This window comes from Neophocaena asiaeorientalis, unplaced genomic scaffold (assembly GCF_003031525.2).
Source record: "Neophocaena asiaeorientalis asiaeorientalis breed wild unplaced genomic scaffold, Neophocaena_asiaeorientalis_V1.1 scaffold23, whole genome shotgun sequence".
Classification (NCBI taxonomy): domain Eukaryota; kingdom Metazoa; phylum Chordata; class Mammalia; order Artiodactyla; family Phocoenidae; genus Neophocaena; species Neophocaena asiaeorientalis.
In genome coordinates, this window is record NW_020175047.1 from 2,096,350 (window position 1) to 2,114,234 (window position 17,885).

Consider the following 17,885-nt stretch of genomic DNA (forward strand, 5'->3'; position numbering starts at 1 on the left):
TTTAACTAATTTAACATAATTAATAACATTTCAAAAATTTCTTCAAAATGGTTAAACTTAAGGTCTTACAGTGGTGTATTGACAAGTGTAGGTGAGTCAAGAACACGTGTCCCGTTGCTATAAGGCGTCGCCTTTGTCTCCCCAAGCTGATGGCTCACAAGTACAGATCACAGTAAGAAATACACTGTTGCCTACCTGACATAGAGAGAGCGTTTCTGATTGGTTCGCAGGGACCCGGACCCGGAGCTCATGCTGTGGTTCATCATCTGCTCTCGTAGGTCATGGATTTTGGCCTCAAATCGAGCGTAATCTGGGAATGGAAACGGAGGTGGCAAATTTGGTTCTGTGCCTTCAGCAAGTTAGAAATACTGCACACTCAAGGCAACCCTTCGTCCCTGCTGTTGGTCCCTTTGCCAAGCCACGGGGAGATGCACAATGCAAGAATGGAGGAACACAGAAGGTTTACTTTCATGTTATCTATTTGAAGACATTCGCCAGAGGGAAAGAACAAACCAGTTACTTCCCAAAACGTAACTCAAACACATACCACCACCAAATCCCCAATATGTGAAAAGTCCATGGGGAGGAGGTGGGTGTTTTTATAAATGGGCTATACAAGGTATCCTTGTTGGTGATGGAAATGTTTCCTGTCTTGACTGTGGTCGTGGATACAGGTACTTGCACATGTGATAAAATGACACAGAACTCACTACACACACACACACACACACACACACACACACACACACACGATTACAAGTAAAGCTGGGAAAACTGGAATAAATTTGATGGATTATGTCTATGTCAACATCCTGCTTGTCATAGCATGCTACAGATTTCTAAAATGTTACCACTGGGAAAAACAGGGTAAGAGTACATAGGATTTCCCTGTATTGCTTCTTACAACTGCATGTGAATCTATAATTATCTCTAAATAATAGGATTAATTTAGAAATGAGAGGGTAAAAAACCCCAAAAGTTCATAGGATTACCAATAGTATAGGGGCTGAGGTGAGTCTCTAGTTACCCTCAGCCAGATAGACCAGAGTATCAAGTGTTTGGTGATGAACTGTGTAAAAAACGCCATTTAGGGCTTCCCTGGTGGCGCAGTGGTTGGGAGTCCGCCTGCCGAAGCGAGGGACATGGGTTCGTGCCCCGGTCCGGGGGAAACCCACATGCCGCGGAGTGGCTGGGCCCCTGGGCCATGGCCACTGGGCCTGCGCGTCCAGAGCCTGTGCTCTGCGACGGGAGAGGCCGCAGCGGTGAGAGGCCCGCGTACCACAAAAAAAACCAAAACAAACAAACAAAAAAACGCCATTTAATTTTGCTAAGTTTTTTTCCCCCCTGGGGGGCTCCTAGAAGCTGATTACTTGGGATCATACCTCAACTTTGCCTTATAGCTTTAATATAAAACATCACATGCCAAACTTCATCAATTCTAATACATATAATATATTTAAATCAGCTTCTCAGGAGATCAGGGTTAGAAAATAGAAAATCTATTTTAGAAACATTCAAAGAAAAAACATATGGGTCTAAAAAAATCAAGGAAATAGAATTATTAAAATATGCTATTTCATCACAGGAAAACTTTTTTCACCATATCAATCCAATAAAAAGAAAGAAAGAAAAATAGGTTTTAAGACACTCCGTAAAACAATGAGCATAGAAAAAGAAATGGCTTTTGAAGTTTCCGTGTTCTTGATCCCAACTTGGTCTGTCACCTCCCTGGCACAACTGTGTCTTGCTTTCGGAGAATTTAAAGCATGAAGAATTTTCACAGAGGTCCTCAGTACATTTCAGAAAATAATGTGATTTTCAATTCAATTTATCCGTAACTTTTCACAGAAACAGGAATGACTAAATGAATATAATACAAGATGATCTACGTACAGTGTACTGCAAATTTTTTATAATAAAAAGTTCCACAAAATTAAATTTAAATTCAATTTACTGAATATCTGTTGGCTGTTGTGGCATGGAATTTCATAAAGAAAATGATTTGACCTTAGTTTTCAATGATAGACAACAATGAATTCTGAATGTTAAATATTTTTAAAGTTTAGTGCTCTACAGACAACCCTAACTGACAGGAAATTTCTGGTGCTTAGGCGAAGTCTGATATTACCTAGATTTGGAAGACTTCCTGTTCAAAACTTCTCTTTGAATAATTAAATCCTAAATGTTTAAATAAGCAGAACACCTATTTAACCTAAAATCTATTAACCATAATTTAAGATATTTATTTCATTTCATTTTAGCAGAGAGAGAAAACACTTATTTACAGCCATAAATATGAAGCTATATGCAGATTTAAATCATTCTGAGCAAGTCATATTTTCTTGCCATCCTATTAATATCCAATTAATATTACTGCCAGCCACATGGCAGATGCTGTGCTCAGGGCTTCATAGGCATTATTTCATTTCTTATTTAAATTACAAAACGAAGTCCATGGATGTTGTAAAAATGTGAACCATATAGAAAAACACAGAATAAAAAATGAGAGGTCCCCATCCCCCCTTCTTCTCTCTCACTGCTGTCCTCCCCTATAGCGTAGCCTATAGGTACATAGCTGGCGGGTGCTGGACTTCCGCAGACATTTCTCAATTCATTTGAATATATACATACTCCCACACACATATGAGATCTTAATTATACATTATGCTAATGTTTTTTCCTCCCTTTTTAACAGTGTAACTTGGATCTTTTCCTACCCTCTCTCAAATAATAAGTATCATGTTTCTTAATACCCTTAATTACATTCCACAGTTTAGACTATAATTTATTTAACAATTCCCATATGACAGCCTTTGGTGTCAGACAGGGATCTTGGTGTACGTGAGCACATCCATGGCAGGTCTGTACAGCACCACAGCATGAGTATCAAAGCTTTGCACAGAGTCACACAGCCCCCATCAGCATTTTTTGGAGAAAATAATCTAGCCTGGAACACAGAGCTGGAACTCTCCGTTCCTTCTGAGCCATGCTCCACACTGTCACTAGCTAAACACCATGCATCGCCCCTAAGAATCACTCAATCTGCCATCTGTTCCCAGGACAACCCCTTTACCATTTGATGACTTTATTATCATGACAAAAACCTGAACTCCCACCTCCAACCATCTCCCCCCGCCCACCGAAACACCTAATTCCGTGCCAGTCCTCGACTACATACCGTCACTTGGCTACTTTACTGTACTCATCACACCACACTGCAGTCATTTGCGCCGTTGCTCACTTTCCCCATTAGATTGAGTGCACCAAGCCTTTCCCTGTTCCTAACCTAGAGTCTGGTATGCAGGAGGCATTTAATAACAGGTGCTCAATAAACATTTTCTGAATGAATGAATAAATAATGAATGAGGAAGTGAGCGGAACTGAAATGAATTCAGTTCTAAAATGCCTGTAGGACTGAAATTGCCTGTTTTCAATATTAAGGTTTTTTTTTTAAATGAAGAAAGACAAGATGCTTCTCCTCTAGGACTTTGGTTTCAAGGCTAATTATTCTGCCTAATTTCAAGGCTTTACTCCTGTCTAATTATGGCCACTCCCAAATCCCACTGTTATTTTTACTATTCTCTTGGCAGTCTCTATGCTCTCCCCATCTCAGCCATGTCATACATTTTGGAAACAGTTCTCTGATACTTAACTTGTATGCCATCAGCACTTTATTAGGCTCTTCCTGTGTTCTCCTTACTGTATGGCTCATTAGATCCCCAAAATGTTTTCTACCATCCTTTTGAAATGTTTATTCTGCATCGTATTCTATGGTGTTTACATTCTCCACTGTGGATGGGGAGGCATTATGTTGTGTGTTGTATTGTATTGTATTGTATTGTATTTGTCTTAACTGGCATCCATCTTGTTCTCAACTTCTCCACTTTGACGATCATGTTAAACACAAATCTTGTATTCAAAAGTGTTTATCCCTCTTTGCTCCTTTTTGAAAAATAAAGGTTTACAAGTAATTTCATCAAAGCAAAAACAATAAGATCTGAGTTTACGAATATAAATGGTGTGTGTGTATGCATGTGTGAGAGACAGAGACAGAGGAGAGGGGCTATGTCTCCAGCCTCTCATAGTTAAACAAGTTTAAAGTTAGAAATGCTCTAGAAATAAACAAGAAAGTAGATACATAAATTGTGAAGTATGTCTTCTTTATGCTTTACAATAGTATTGAAAACTACATTTTCAACAAGTTAAAAATCTAACACTACCACATCCATTTAATCTTAATTCCCTCTTCTTTCCCCAAATGTTCCATTCACATCCATGCCCTCCCCTTTGGGATATTTTCCAATAAATTCCTAACACTCAGGAGAACATTCTAATGAGATTTTAAAGTGCTCAATCTTTATATATTCTAAAGGAAAATTCACGTTTACTGAACTGTGCACCTGCAATAGACTACTTTCTGTGCTACATACTTAAAAATTATGTTATTTCTCCTAACAAAGCTCTGAGGTAAGCATATTATTTTAGAGATGAGGAAACAGGTTCAGAGAGGTTAACTAACTTCACCAAAGTCACAAAGCTTCTAGGTAACAGAGCTCATTGGACATGGAGCTAGCATTCAACCCTGGATCTCTGTGAGGTTAGTCTGTCTCCATCACATCTTAGTACCTATTAAAACACCACAATCTTCCCTTAGAACCTAAGGCCTCCTCAATTCTCTACCCCTCCCTCCTAAAATCTCACTCTCCTTCCTTTCACCTACTGTATTATGTGCATGCTGGTCGTCTCCTTTATTGTCCCATAAACTCCTTAGAGAGTGGATATGCCTCACTCATCTCTGCTTCTCCAACCTCAAGGTCTATCATTCCTCCTTCCCTACACATGGGATTGTACTAGGTGCATGGCATATAGTTTTGAAAAAGAACCTAAAGGAGTTTACTTCTTGAATGGGACACTGACAAGGAAATTAAGCAGGATAATGCTGAGGTGGGAAACTGCATTAAAGAAGCAGGACCTTAAGCCACTATGGAAAACAGTATGGAGGTTCCTCAAAAAAATTAAAAATAGAATTGCCAGGACTTCCCTCGTGGCGCAGTGGTTAAGAATCCGCCTGCCAATGCAGGGGACAAGGGTTCGAGCTCTGGTCCAGGAAGATTCCACATGCTGAGAAGCAACTAAGCCCGTGCGCCACAACTACTGAGCCTGCACTCTAGAGCCCGCAAGCCACAACTACTGAGCCTGCACACCGCAACTACTGAAGCCCGCGTGCCTAGAGCCTGTGCTCCACAAGAGAAGCCACTGCAGTGAGAAGCCCACACACCACAACAAAGAGTAGCCCCCGCTCACCGCAACTAGAGAAAGCCCATGCACAGCAACGAAGACCTAGCACAGCCAAAAATAAATAAAAAAGTTAATTAATTAATTAGAAAAAGAATTGCCATATGATCCAGCAATCCCACTCCTGGGCATATATCTGGACAAAACTCTAATTCAAAAAGATACATGCACCTGTATGTTCATAGCAGCACTATTCACAATAGCCAAGACATGGAAACAACCTAAATGTCCATCAACAGATGAATGGATAAAGAAGATGTGGTACATATATACAATGGAATACTAGTCAGCCATAAAAAGAATGAAATAATGCCGTTTGCAGCAACATGGATGCAACTAGAGATTATCATACTAAGTAAGTCAGAAAGAGAAAGACAAATACCATATATCACTTATATGTGGAATCTAAAATATGACACAAATGAAAAGAAACTGACTCACAGACAGAGAACAGACTTGTGGTTGCCAAGGGGGAGAAGGTTAGGGGAGGAATGGAGTGGGAGGTTGAGGTCAGTAGACATAAGCTTTTATATAGGGATAGAAGGGATAAACAACAAGGTCCTAACATACAGCATGGGGAACTATATTCAATATCTTGCGCTAAACAATAATGGAAAAGAATATAAAAAAAAGAATGTATATACGTATAACTGAATCAGTTTGCTGTACAGCAGAAATTAACCCAACACTGTAAATCAACTACACTTCAATTTTTAAAAGTACAAACCCACTGGAAAAAAAAAGAAATATTACCTCTGGTTAGTTCTTTTTTCCCCTCTATAAATGATAAGCCATATTTTTTTAAATGTCACATTCTTGGGTATCGAAATCTAGTTGTTCCTGACTAGACATATTCATATTAGAATTACATCATTTGCTTTCACTTAGACATGATGAATAATGATGGTAGACAGGGTAGAAGATTTGGATTATGTAGATATGGTCAGAATCCTGGCTCTGCCATTTATTAGCTGTCCATTACTGTGAAAGTTGGGCTCAATTTCCTCATAAGTAGAACAGGAATAATAACTGTACCTACTTCAAGACATGCTGGGAAGGTTACAAGAGAGAGCTGATGGACCTAAAGGGTTGGCTCTTGGTAATTACTGACAATTCCTCCTGTTAATTTTCACATGTAATTCAACACCTATTCTTGTTCACTGCTTGCAGAAGTCATAAACCCTTTCTGTACCAGGTAAAATGGAAAGCTGTGTCTGCTCCCAGTACCCCCTAATACAGCCTTACTCTGCCTGTTATGAACTGATGTCTCCCAGGCCAAAGAGCAATGATGGCCGTACTTGGGGACACCTGGCACCAGTGTGGAACTACTCACCTACTGGGCAAACACTAAATGGCTCCTCAGGGACCTCTCACAAATCCACAGTGATCTGGAGGTCAGGAGAATGATGCCCAATACCAAAGCTGCTGCCTTTTTCAGGAATATTAGTGACCTCATCCATCGGTATCATCTCAAGGCTTTAGCTACTGATGGACACTTGGATGGAGCAAGGGCAAGGGTGTGAATGCCATGTGCTACACATGAGAGAGGTCTCTGCCATATACCTGCTTCCTACACAATTTGTCAACTGTGAACAAGGAGACCCAGAAGCAAATTCACCCCATCATCCACACAGGAAAGGAGGCACTGACTCCTGTGAGGAGACTGGGGTTGTTTAATGCAATAGGATTAATCTGCATAGATTAAAGCTGAACAACTGCTCACATCTTCAAGGCTCGGATGCCAGCCTTGTGCCTGAGAGAAGAAAATAATAAGCTCATTGCGTTAGACTACAGCATGAAGCCATGGGCATGACATCCTCGAAGTGAGCTGGTGAGTGGCATACCCCTCCACAGTTGTGACCTCATCCAGCTGACTCATGATTGTCAGCTACCAGAGGAAGCAGTGAGCAGAGTAGGACAGGGAACTTGGGGCTGGGAGGCCAGCTTTAAACCTCAATCCTGTCATTTACTACCAACACGGCCATGGAAAGTTTCTGAGCTTCAGTTTGCTCATCTGTCAACTGTGAGATTCCTCTCACAAAGTGGTGTGAGAATCAAAATGAGATTTGACATGAAGCATTTTGTAAATGTAAGATAGTTGTTTCTGTTGTTACTGTGATGGCCCCTCTTAAGACAAATGCATATCCAGTCCTTAGTCACACTAATGGGGACAGTAGCATTCTATTCCTATTTGTTCATTCCGGATATGTGTGCAGCTTTAACAACAACTGGTAAATCACTGGGCTGTAAGCAGGATTCTGTACATCCAAGCAGAACAGGCTGCTTTCCTGCCAAGTTATCCACTTCCACACTCCAGGGGAAGCAGTCTGAAGAGATCACCTGCTGCTCACCCAAGAAGTGATGCTTTTACTAGACAAACCTGAGCTAGAAGTTCTTGGTGGCTTATAAGCTAAGGAAGCCTGAGCTTTGGGGCACCTTCCAATAGGGTTGGGGCAAATATCAATGGTGTGCAGTCTATTGGAATCACAATATTGTTTACCTGGACATGACCGCTGTTGTCACCAGGGCCAGGTAGAATAGTTTATACCTATTATTAGCATAGCACCTGCTCACTGTTCCAGCAATGAGATACAGGTGAGCAATTGTAAATGTTTCCATTTCTTTGGGGGAAATACCTTCCTTCATTTATTCAGCAAACATTTCTTCAGGGTTTATTACATGCCAAGCACAATGCTAATTGCTAGGGATACTGAATCCACTGGGCAGTTCTTTGCCTTAAGGAGCTCATACACAGGCTCGTACATAGCCTTTAATTTCCTGGTTCTTTGGGGTGAGTATAAAAAGAGCATCTGCCACTTAGATTTCCGCTCCTATATGTGTATCAAGCACTTTCTAAACAGTAATGAGATACCTTCGAAGAAGCCAATACAGTCAAATACATGTTACAATGGAGAAACTGAGGCAGGTTAAATCTTTGTGAAAGACTGTACGGTTACTGGTAGAGTGAGAAGAGCAACTAGGGTCTCAAAGCCGTACCCTGGAATCAAAGTTCTGGATTTGAGTCTTGGCTCTGAGTGATGTTGGGAAAATTCCTCAACCTCTCAGAGATGCTGTTTACTCCTTTATAAAATGGGGAAATCTTCTCTGCACCTATACAAAGTTGTTCTGAATACCTAATACAATGTACTTCATTTTCATCTTTTTAAGCAGTATTGATTTCAAAAAGCAGTGCCAATTAATAATAGTCCTGGGCTTCCCTGGTGGCGCAGTGGTTGGGAGTCCGCCTGCCGATGCAGGGGACACGGGTTCATGCCCTAGTCCAGGAAGATCCCACATGCCGCAGAGCGGCTGGGCCCATGAGCCATGGCCGCTGAGCCTGCGCGTCCGGAGCCTGTGCTCCGCGGTGGGAGAGGCCACAACAGTGAGAGGCTCGTGTACCGCAAAAAAAAAAAAAATAATAATAATAATAGTCCTGTTTTTGGAGAGGGTGGACTCAAGACTCACTCAGATTTCACAAGCTGACATGTATGGGTGTAAAAGGGGGAAAATGTTAGCCTTATAATCAATGTAATATGATAAATAAAAGTGCTTAAAACTAGAAAATTCCAAACATATATATTACTGCTCTTTCTCCACTACTCTTTGTTTTTGCAAAAGATTATAGACAATTGTACTTTAAAAATTAAAAACTGTGAGACCATACTGAAAAGTACATTCTTCAGAAAAATATGAGACATGTTATTCTCCACTAGACTCTTAACCAAATAGACATGTATAGGAGGATGGCCATAGAATACTGGTTATGTCTCAAGCCCAAGAAGCAATACTGCGTCAAAATTCTTTTGTATAATGAATGATACAAAAATAATTCTATTTACTTGGGGCTCAGAAAAGAATCAAAAGTTCCCATTTCATCACCTCTTCTTTTTTCTTTGCCCCGAAACTTCACAGTCAGACAGGCACAGAAGAGGCCCCACCATGCAGACTTCCCTGGTGGCGCAGTAGTTAAGAATCCGCCTGCCAATGCAGGGGACACAAGTTCAAGCCCTGGTCTGGGAAGACCCACATGCCGTGGAGCAACTAAGCCCGTGTGCCACAACTACTGAGCCTGCACTCTAGGGCCCATAAGCCACAACTACTGAGCAGGAGAGGCCACAACAGTGAGAGGCTCGTGTACCGCAAAAAAAAAAAAAATAATAATAATAATAGTCCTGTTTTTGGAGAGGGTGGACTCAAGACTCACTCAGATTTCACAAGCTGACATGTATGGGTGTAAAAGGGGGAAAATGTTAGCCTTATAATCAATGTAATATGATAAATAAAAGTGCTTAAAACTAGAAAATTCCAAACATATATATTACTGCTCTTTCTCCACTACTCTTTGTTTTTGCAAAAGATTATAGACAATTGTACTTTAAAAATTAAAAACTGTGAGACCATACTGAAAAGTACATTCTTCAGAAAAATATGAGACATGTTATTCTCCACTAGACTCTTAACCAAATAGACATGTATAGGAGGATGGCCATAGAATACTGGTTATGTCTCAAGCCCAAGAAGCAATACTGCGTCAAAATTCTTTTGTATAATGAATGATACAAAAATAATTCTATTTACTTGGGGCTCAGAAAAGAATCAAAAGTTCCCATTTCATCACCTCTTCTTTTTTCTTTGCCCCGAAACTTCACAGTCAGACAGGCACAGAAGAGGCCCCACCATGCAGACTTCCCTGGTGGCGCAGTAGTTAAGAATCCGCCTGCCAATGCAGGGGACACAAGTTCAAGCCCTGGTCTGGGAAGACCCACATGCCGTGGAGCAACTAAGCCCGTGTGCCACAACTACTGAGCCTGCACTCTAGGGCCCATAAGCCACAACTACTGAGCCTGTGTGCCACAACTACCGAAGCGTGCATGGCTAGAGCCCATGCTCTGCAACAAGAGAAGCCACCTTTATGAGAAGCCTGCGCACCACAGTGAAGAGTAGCCCCCACTTGCCGCAATTAGAGAAAGCCCGTGCGCAGCAACGAAGACCCAACGCAGCCAAAAAAATAAATAAAATAAAATAAATTAAAAAAAAAAAAAAAAAAAAGAGGCCCCACCATGTTACATCAAACTTTAGAGACAGCTTTAGAGCTTTCAGACTCCGGCTGTTTTTCAGGTAGTCATGCTGGGAAGGGCTGCTGTTTTTATAGACTGCTATAGAAGACTAGCTTCCCTCCCATATGTGTATTGGCATGCCCACCTGCCATCAAGAGAGCTAACCTCTGGCCACTGGAAGGATTTTCAGCCTGTGGATCTCCACAATTCTGCCTAAGGATTTAATTAGCCTTTTACCCCAACTGCTGACTTACCTCTCAGGTTGCCATCCTGCTTCTGTGTTAAAGTGGTGACATGGAATTTTCCACTGCCGAAGATTTACAGATGTTTGGCTTACTCCTTATCCAAACTACTGTGTGTGTGTACATGTGTGTGTGTGCATGTGTGTGTGTGCACGTGCGCGCTGTGTGTGACACACAGAGAGAGACAGGGAGACAGGGAGACGAAGAGAAAGAGATAAACAGATTCAAAACTAAATTCCCTAGAATCCAACTATAACTGGGAAACCTAGACAATAGGGTGAGTCTGTTATCTTTTCTGAACTCCACAAAGTAAGAGATCTCCAGCACTGAGCATTAAGAACTTAGTTACAGACGCCATGAGGGCAAGACATTGTCATGCTTTTTCTGTATCCCCAATGTTTGAAACAGAGTGTGACACATAGTTAACAATTAGTAAATGCTAATATAAATGTTTGCTAAATTGGGCAAGCTAAATAAAGATTTCAGGGGAAAAAAATGATCCCTTTGTTTGCTAAATCTACTACATTGTAGATCAGACCTTTTAGAATAATTTTTAATAATATACTGAAATAAGACATGTTGTTTCTCTCTCTCTTTCTCAGTAGAATTGGGGTCATTTGTTTTGACTAGAACAAGTTTTTGCACATCCTGGCTGGAGACCCTTTAAAGAGGTTTCAGGAAATGCTCAGGAATTCTTTAACGTGTGAGATGAAGTAAGTTTTATAGACAAACAACAGTCTGAATCCCCAACCAGCTATTTTGTACAATACGTGTGTAACTCTGAAAATCAGATACACCAAATTTCAATTTGGCTTCATGCCAGCTTTGTTTTATGGATTCATAAAGGCAGATTTTCTTTGATTATCAGGATTATTGCAAAGTGGAGTCAGCACAGAAACTTTCTAAATTTGGCAAAGCCTGTGTCTTCAGGCAACTGGGAGTAGCCTGGTGTAATTTTTTTATTTTTAAAGCTCTGAAATAAACAGGTTTCAACTTTAAATCTTAAGTTTTACAGGGTGGATTTTGTGCAAGTTATTCAACCCAGAAAATACCTGGTTTTCTCATATGTACAACAGAAAAACACCACCAGCCTCATCAGATTGCTTGAAAATTAAATGTGATAGCATTTGTAAATGGAAAAGAAAAAAGACTAAGGTCTCTTGAAGCTTTATATTCCTAATTTATAAAATGGGGATAATGTTCACACCCTGCTTACATCACAAGGTTGTTGTAGGATGAAATGAAGAAACAGATATAAAGATGTTTGATAAACTGAATACCATATAAAGTGATGATAACAATTCATAACAATATAGCCTTTTAAAAATTTCCATTCTGCCTAGAGTATTTCCTCAGTATCTGAAATTTGTCCCCAAAGCTGTGAAATTTGATTTCTGTCTTGGCCATGGAAATAAAGCCACATAGGGCATCATGCTTAAGCGAGGAGATGTGAAACTCTGAGGGGAAAATGGAAACTTCTGATATCATTAGGGCCTAGCTGACAATGGCAATTCTCCCTGAAGGTTTTGCTGGCAGGTTGGGTGAAAGGCTCAGAGCTGGGATGCACAGGCTGTAGTTTAATTGATGTGATTCATAGCTAATGGGACATCAGAAGAAGGATCAAGGAGCTGTGCCTTCTAATTTAAGGCAAAGTGCTTAAGACTACATCCAACCAGATAAGAAAGGCTTCCTTGGCAAATACAAATGTTAAATCTTTGCTGGATTTGTCCTGTTCCTTCTTTTGTATTAAAATCATGGAGCTAGAAGCTAACATAATAATGTTCAAGCTTCCTGTGTTCTTCTGCAGTAATAATCAGTTAGATCTTGCCCAGTGAAAAGGATGATATTCTTGCCTAATTATAGACCAGGGCAGAGAAAGAAGATAAAGCAGTCTGGCTCTAGAGGTAGGCAGGTTGGCAGACCCCCTGGATATGACATAAGGAGTACAAATATCTGTCTTGCTTCCACAACATTCCTATCAGATTTATCCTTTAATAGCATCTTGAGAAATACATATACATATTATTTTGGAGGATAACCCACCATTCCTAGATAAATAGAAGCACAACAGGAAGAACACTAAGAGAAAATGGAGGCTTAGAGAGGCTAGACAATTCACCCAAGGTCACACAGCACAGCTGGGATTTGAATCCAAGTCTAGTTCCAGCCTCAACCAGCTTTTTTCACTACACTGATACTACACTTTGCCCTGCAAGCGACAGTGCTATTCCCTCTTTTGCTCCTGACATGTACAGGTCCGTGGCTATCTGGCTTGGTCACCCTAAGTAACCAGTTAATAACCAATTTCTGATACGGGTATACATTCATACCTATAGTGAATTCTATAAGGCAGGCTGGTAAGATCAAAACGAAAAGGCTTTGTTCGCTCCCCGATACACTTCCCAAACGGAAGTTTCTCAATATGTCATTACTGTGATTCTGGGTTTAAGACTCGAAGTCAACTGCAAACCATGGCTCCTGTTGGTGCAGGTTCACCAGACTTGGGGCTGACTGCCAGGTTCACTTGCTGCCCTCTGTCTAAGGAGCACTTACAGGGTTGTGGGGAGGCAGGAGATGCTCAGGAGAGACAGCAATCAGCCCTGCCTCCGATACTGCAGAATCTGCAACGATTTCGGGCATGGATTCCCAGGAGCGGCTGCAGAGAGCAGGGCCATGTCACCACATGAAAAATAAGGTTGAGGGTAGGAGCACTTCATAAATCTAAACTTACATAATAGACTGTGGGGTTTTTTGTCTTTAAAAGTATTTCTTTCTTACTTTTTTGTTGTTAAAATGTCCTTTTTATACTTAAGAGGCATAACCACCAAATGTAATATATAGTGCTTGTTTGGATCCTGATTAAGAAAAAGAAAAATTTAAGTCATTATAAACTGCGTATTAGATCATACCAAGAATTATTTTAAATTCTGTTGGGTGTGATAATAGCATTGTGGTAATATAAGAACATGTTCTCTCTTTTTTCTTTATAGTTTCTGAATACTGTAGGGATGAAAAGAGATAAATGTTGGATTTGTTTTAAAATACATCAGCAAAGAAAATACTTTAGGTGCTATATGATGCAAATTGGCAAACTTGACCATTATTGAATATGGGTGAGAAGTACATGAGCATTCTTTGTAAAATTCTAATTTTGCATATGCTTAAAACTGTTCATAACAGAAACATTTAAATTGATTATTTAAAAAGATTTAACATCCTAATTGAATAAAGTTAAAAAGCTGGCAACATCATGTCAGTCCTCCTCACTAGTACAGTGGGCAGGGAATGACAGGGCCTGGTTCCTCCTGCTCCTGCCCCTGGGCACCCCTGCATGTGTCGCTCTGAGCCCTGGTTTGCTCATAGTAGAACAGGTATAGTACACCTAGACCTAGCAGCAATTTGAAACTTCACTGAGGTAATAGGCATGAAAGTGCTATGCTGCTCAAATGCTACTGTTCGGTCAGCAAACATTTCCTTAGCATCAACCATGGCGAGGCTCTGTGCTAGACACCAGTGATAAGATAATTAAAATGTGGTCTCTGCACACAAAGACTTTTCATTACTGCTATCTAATGTCTACATTGATTTCCACAGTGACGGCAATTCCACAACTAGCTCTAGCTTCTAGTTTGAATACTGTCTACAATTCTTAATAAAGGCAAGAAGGTCCCTGCTTAACTCCCCAGCTCATCTTTTTCTTAACGTCCCCTCTTTTTTGGTTTCTTCAGATTCTAGCTTTCGAGATTTCCTCAGTTCCATTCTCTTCCATGCTGTTCCTTCTGCCTGGAACACCTTTCCTATCGGTCTCCATCTGGCTTCTTATCTTTCCCATCTGTCTTCAACATCATGTCCTCAGACAGCTCGCTGACCTATGATAGGTCCTTCACATGCAACTGATATTACTCCTTTGCAGTACTTCACATACATGAAACTAATTATCTGTAAAGACTTGCTTATTATTTGTGAGGCACACGGTAGATGCCTGAGAAATGTTTGATAACTGACGGAGTGGAGCTGCTGGTGTGACTATTCCTCCTTCATCCTGGTAAAAAAAGTGATCTAGCCATTTTGAAAATGTTGAAACTTTGATAAATATGTTCTATCCCTCCATGACTCTCCCACTAAAAGAATTTTCATTTTCCAACCGAGGTAAAAGGAAGAATCGCCAAAGATATGGATTGAGAGAACTATTTATCCTCCACTTCTTTCTCATCATAATTATCTATTTCTGAATCCTAAAACCACCTAGCTAGATTCGTCTCCAATCCTGATTACCTTTAACTTCTTGAGATGCTATGTGTGTTTCTATTTATTATAAGTATTTTATGGCACGCAACCAGAAAAATCACATAATGGGAAATTACCCACAGCCCCCAAACACACAAACAGGAGCTGAACAGAACTTCAATTGTTACCAATTTATGGTAACAATTTCATCCTCAGTTCAGTTATTTTTACAGTGCAGAAAAAAATTGTTTTGCTTATTTCACTATTTTTTTCCTATAAAATTGTTCCCCTGATTTTTGGCAAAATATCTATGAGAAAGTGAAGGTCTCCCTGGGTGTATAGGAAATTGAAATTGTTACTTAAGAAAGGACAAAGTGTTACCCTAAACTGTCCTCTGCATAATATTGTTTGCTAAGAAATGGGAACTCTAAAACAAAGATAATATGGAACCACTGGGTGGCTTAAGGGATATATTTGTCACTTAGCCAGCAGCGTTCTGATGAAGAGATGGGACAGTGACGGTAGAGAGATCAGAATCCTGGAGGTCATTTAGAGGCCTATTTCAATGGTCCAGGTGAGAGATGGTGAGGATAGTGGGAGTGGAGAAGAGGGGACAGACATTTGGGAGGTGTAAAGAAGAGGCTTGGCTGCTTAACTCAATGTGGCATATAAAAAAGAGGGCTTCCCGGGTGGCACAGTGGTTGAGAGTCCGCCAGCCGGTGCAGGGGACGCGGGTTCGTGCCCCGAACCGGGAGGATCCCGCATGCCGCGGAGCGGCTGGGCCCGTGAGCCATGGCCCCTGGGCCTGTGCGTCCAGAGCCTGTGCTCCGCAGCGGGAGAGGCCGCGGTGGTGAGAGGCCGGTGTACCGCAAAAAAAAAAGAAAGAAAGAAAGAAAGTGGAAGTGTCCAGGGTTTTAGCTGGAGCAACTGACTGAGAACAGAAGAGGAGATGCCCTTGAGAGAGGCAAAGAAAATGACATAGAGTTCATACTGGCACACTAATTTTGAGGGGGCATGATTACAGCTCAGTGTTCTCGTGCCAGACTTTCTTAATGCCACTGACTGGGAGTATAGGGAGGTAACATCTTTAACAAGCGAAGTAATTTTATATAAATGATATACTTTCCTGGGTCTATGGAACTGTTATAGATAAAGACTGTGCTGCAACTACAGTGAGACAGTTGTGTGAAACACATACTAAGCTGATCATTCTATCCTCTAGACCTATGGAAAAATGAGAAAATAATAAAAGGAAGTAACCATTGAAAGTGACTTTTATGCACAAATAAATAAAAGTATGCTATGGGAAAACTGATCCCTGTAGAACTGAATCAGGCAAATTTATCTTCCTCTTGATTAATAATTTAAGAAGAAATCCCAAGGCTGCTGCCTCTGGAGATGTAGGAGTAACTCTTATAATTAGACTCTCAGCTGAACCGTGAGGGTGAGGATCAGAAAGCTGACTCAGCCCGGTGTCAATTATTTGCAGCTTGCACAGTGAAAGGCTAAAAATTTGGAAGATGTAGGATGACTGAAGTCCAATTCTGGTGGTTGCTTCAGCGCAGTCACATGGTAAGTATTTACTGGCAAATTTCTTTCAATTAGCATTTACTGGCAAATTTATTCTCTATCTCCTTTAGTCTGGGCCTGGAAAATATCTGTGGGACTTGCTTTGGGGTGGAATTTTTATGCTTCCAATTCAAGAAACAGAAATCAATGCACTCGAACAACTTTCCTTTTTATGTAAACTCAAACAGAGCTGGTCTCTATGGATCAATCCAAGAAACTACCCTTTTTAATACAATCTAGTTACGTTCGCCCTACTTTAGAATGAATTAACAGATCTACGTAAACTCGCAAACCCACTCTGGCCCACAGAGAACTGCAACAGGCCAGCAGGTCCTAGCCGGCCCCTTCCGGATTCATCAGGACACAAGAAGGTGTGAATAGAACACCTTTTACACAGAAACTGGTTTTGACCAATTGGCTATGATTGGAGGGTCCAAGGACTCCTTCCTCAGGTTCAATTAATTTGCTAGAGTGGCTCAGAGAACTCAGAGAAACATTTTCCCAACTTTTACCATTTATTATAAAAGGATATGATAAAAGATACAGCTGAACATCTAGATGGAAGAGATGAGTACAGAAAGCTACGTGGGAAGGGGTGTGGGGCTTCCATACTTTCTCTAGACGAGCCACTCTCCTAGCACCTCCATGTGTTCACCAACCCGGAAGCTCTCCAAACCCCGTTCTTTTGGGATTTTATGGAAGCTTCATCACAAAAGCATGATGGGTCATTAACTCCATTTTCAGCCCTTACCTTTTCTCAAAAGAAAGGTGGGTGGGGCTGAAAATTCCAAGCTTCTACTCACGGCTGGTTCTTCCTGGTAACCAGCCTTCATCCAGGAGCCATCTGGGAGCCCACCCAGAGTCACCTCATTAGAACAAAAGAGACTCCTTTCACCCAGGAAATTATAAGGGTTTCATGGAGCTCTAGGTCAGGAACAGAGGTCAAAGACCAATATTAGAACAAGAGATGCTCCCAGTATTCTTAGCACTTAGGAAATTATAAGGGTTTAGGAGCTCTGTGCCAGGAACTGGGAGCAGAGACCAGTACACATTTTTTTCTGTTATCTCACACTCCTCTCCTATAGGGACTTGAATTCATGCTTTTCTAGCTCTGCTAAGTCATTTTTCACTAACCCATCTTTCCAGCTTCCAAAATCTTGTTCATATTTCTTACATGTGTTGTCAAGACTACTTCTTTTTTTATCTCACAGATTTATACCTGTTTAAATTACTTGTTACTTTGATGGAATTTTGGAAAGGAACAGAAATATATGCAGGTATTCAAACTGCCAGGTTTAAAAGGAAGCTCAAAATTTATGTTCAACTCTATTAAATTTTTTTTTAAATAAATAAATTTATTTATTTATTTTTGGCTGTGTTGGGTCTTTGTTGCTGCATGCGGCAGGCATTCTCTAGTTGCAGCGAGCGGGGGCTACTCTTCATTGTGGTGCACAGGCTTCTCACTGCGGTGGCTTCTCTTGTTGAGGAGCACGGG

The 17,885-nt window shown here is 40.8% G+C and overlaps 1 protein-coding gene across 2 annotated transcripts in view; it reads right to left on the reverse strand.

Annotated features, from left to right (window-relative positions):
* Positions 1–17,885, reverse strand: part of DLG2 (discs large MAGUK scaffold protein 2) — a 783,758-nt gene that overhangs the window by 143,285 nt on the left and 622,588 nt on the right. For both annotated transcript variants that reach the window (XM_024763574.1, XM_024763575.1), the window contains one exon: positions 196–310. In XM_024763574.1, the coding sequence (XP_024619342.1) occupies positions 196–310 (115 nt within the window). The remainder of the gene's footprint in view (positions 1–195; positions 311–17,885) is intronic.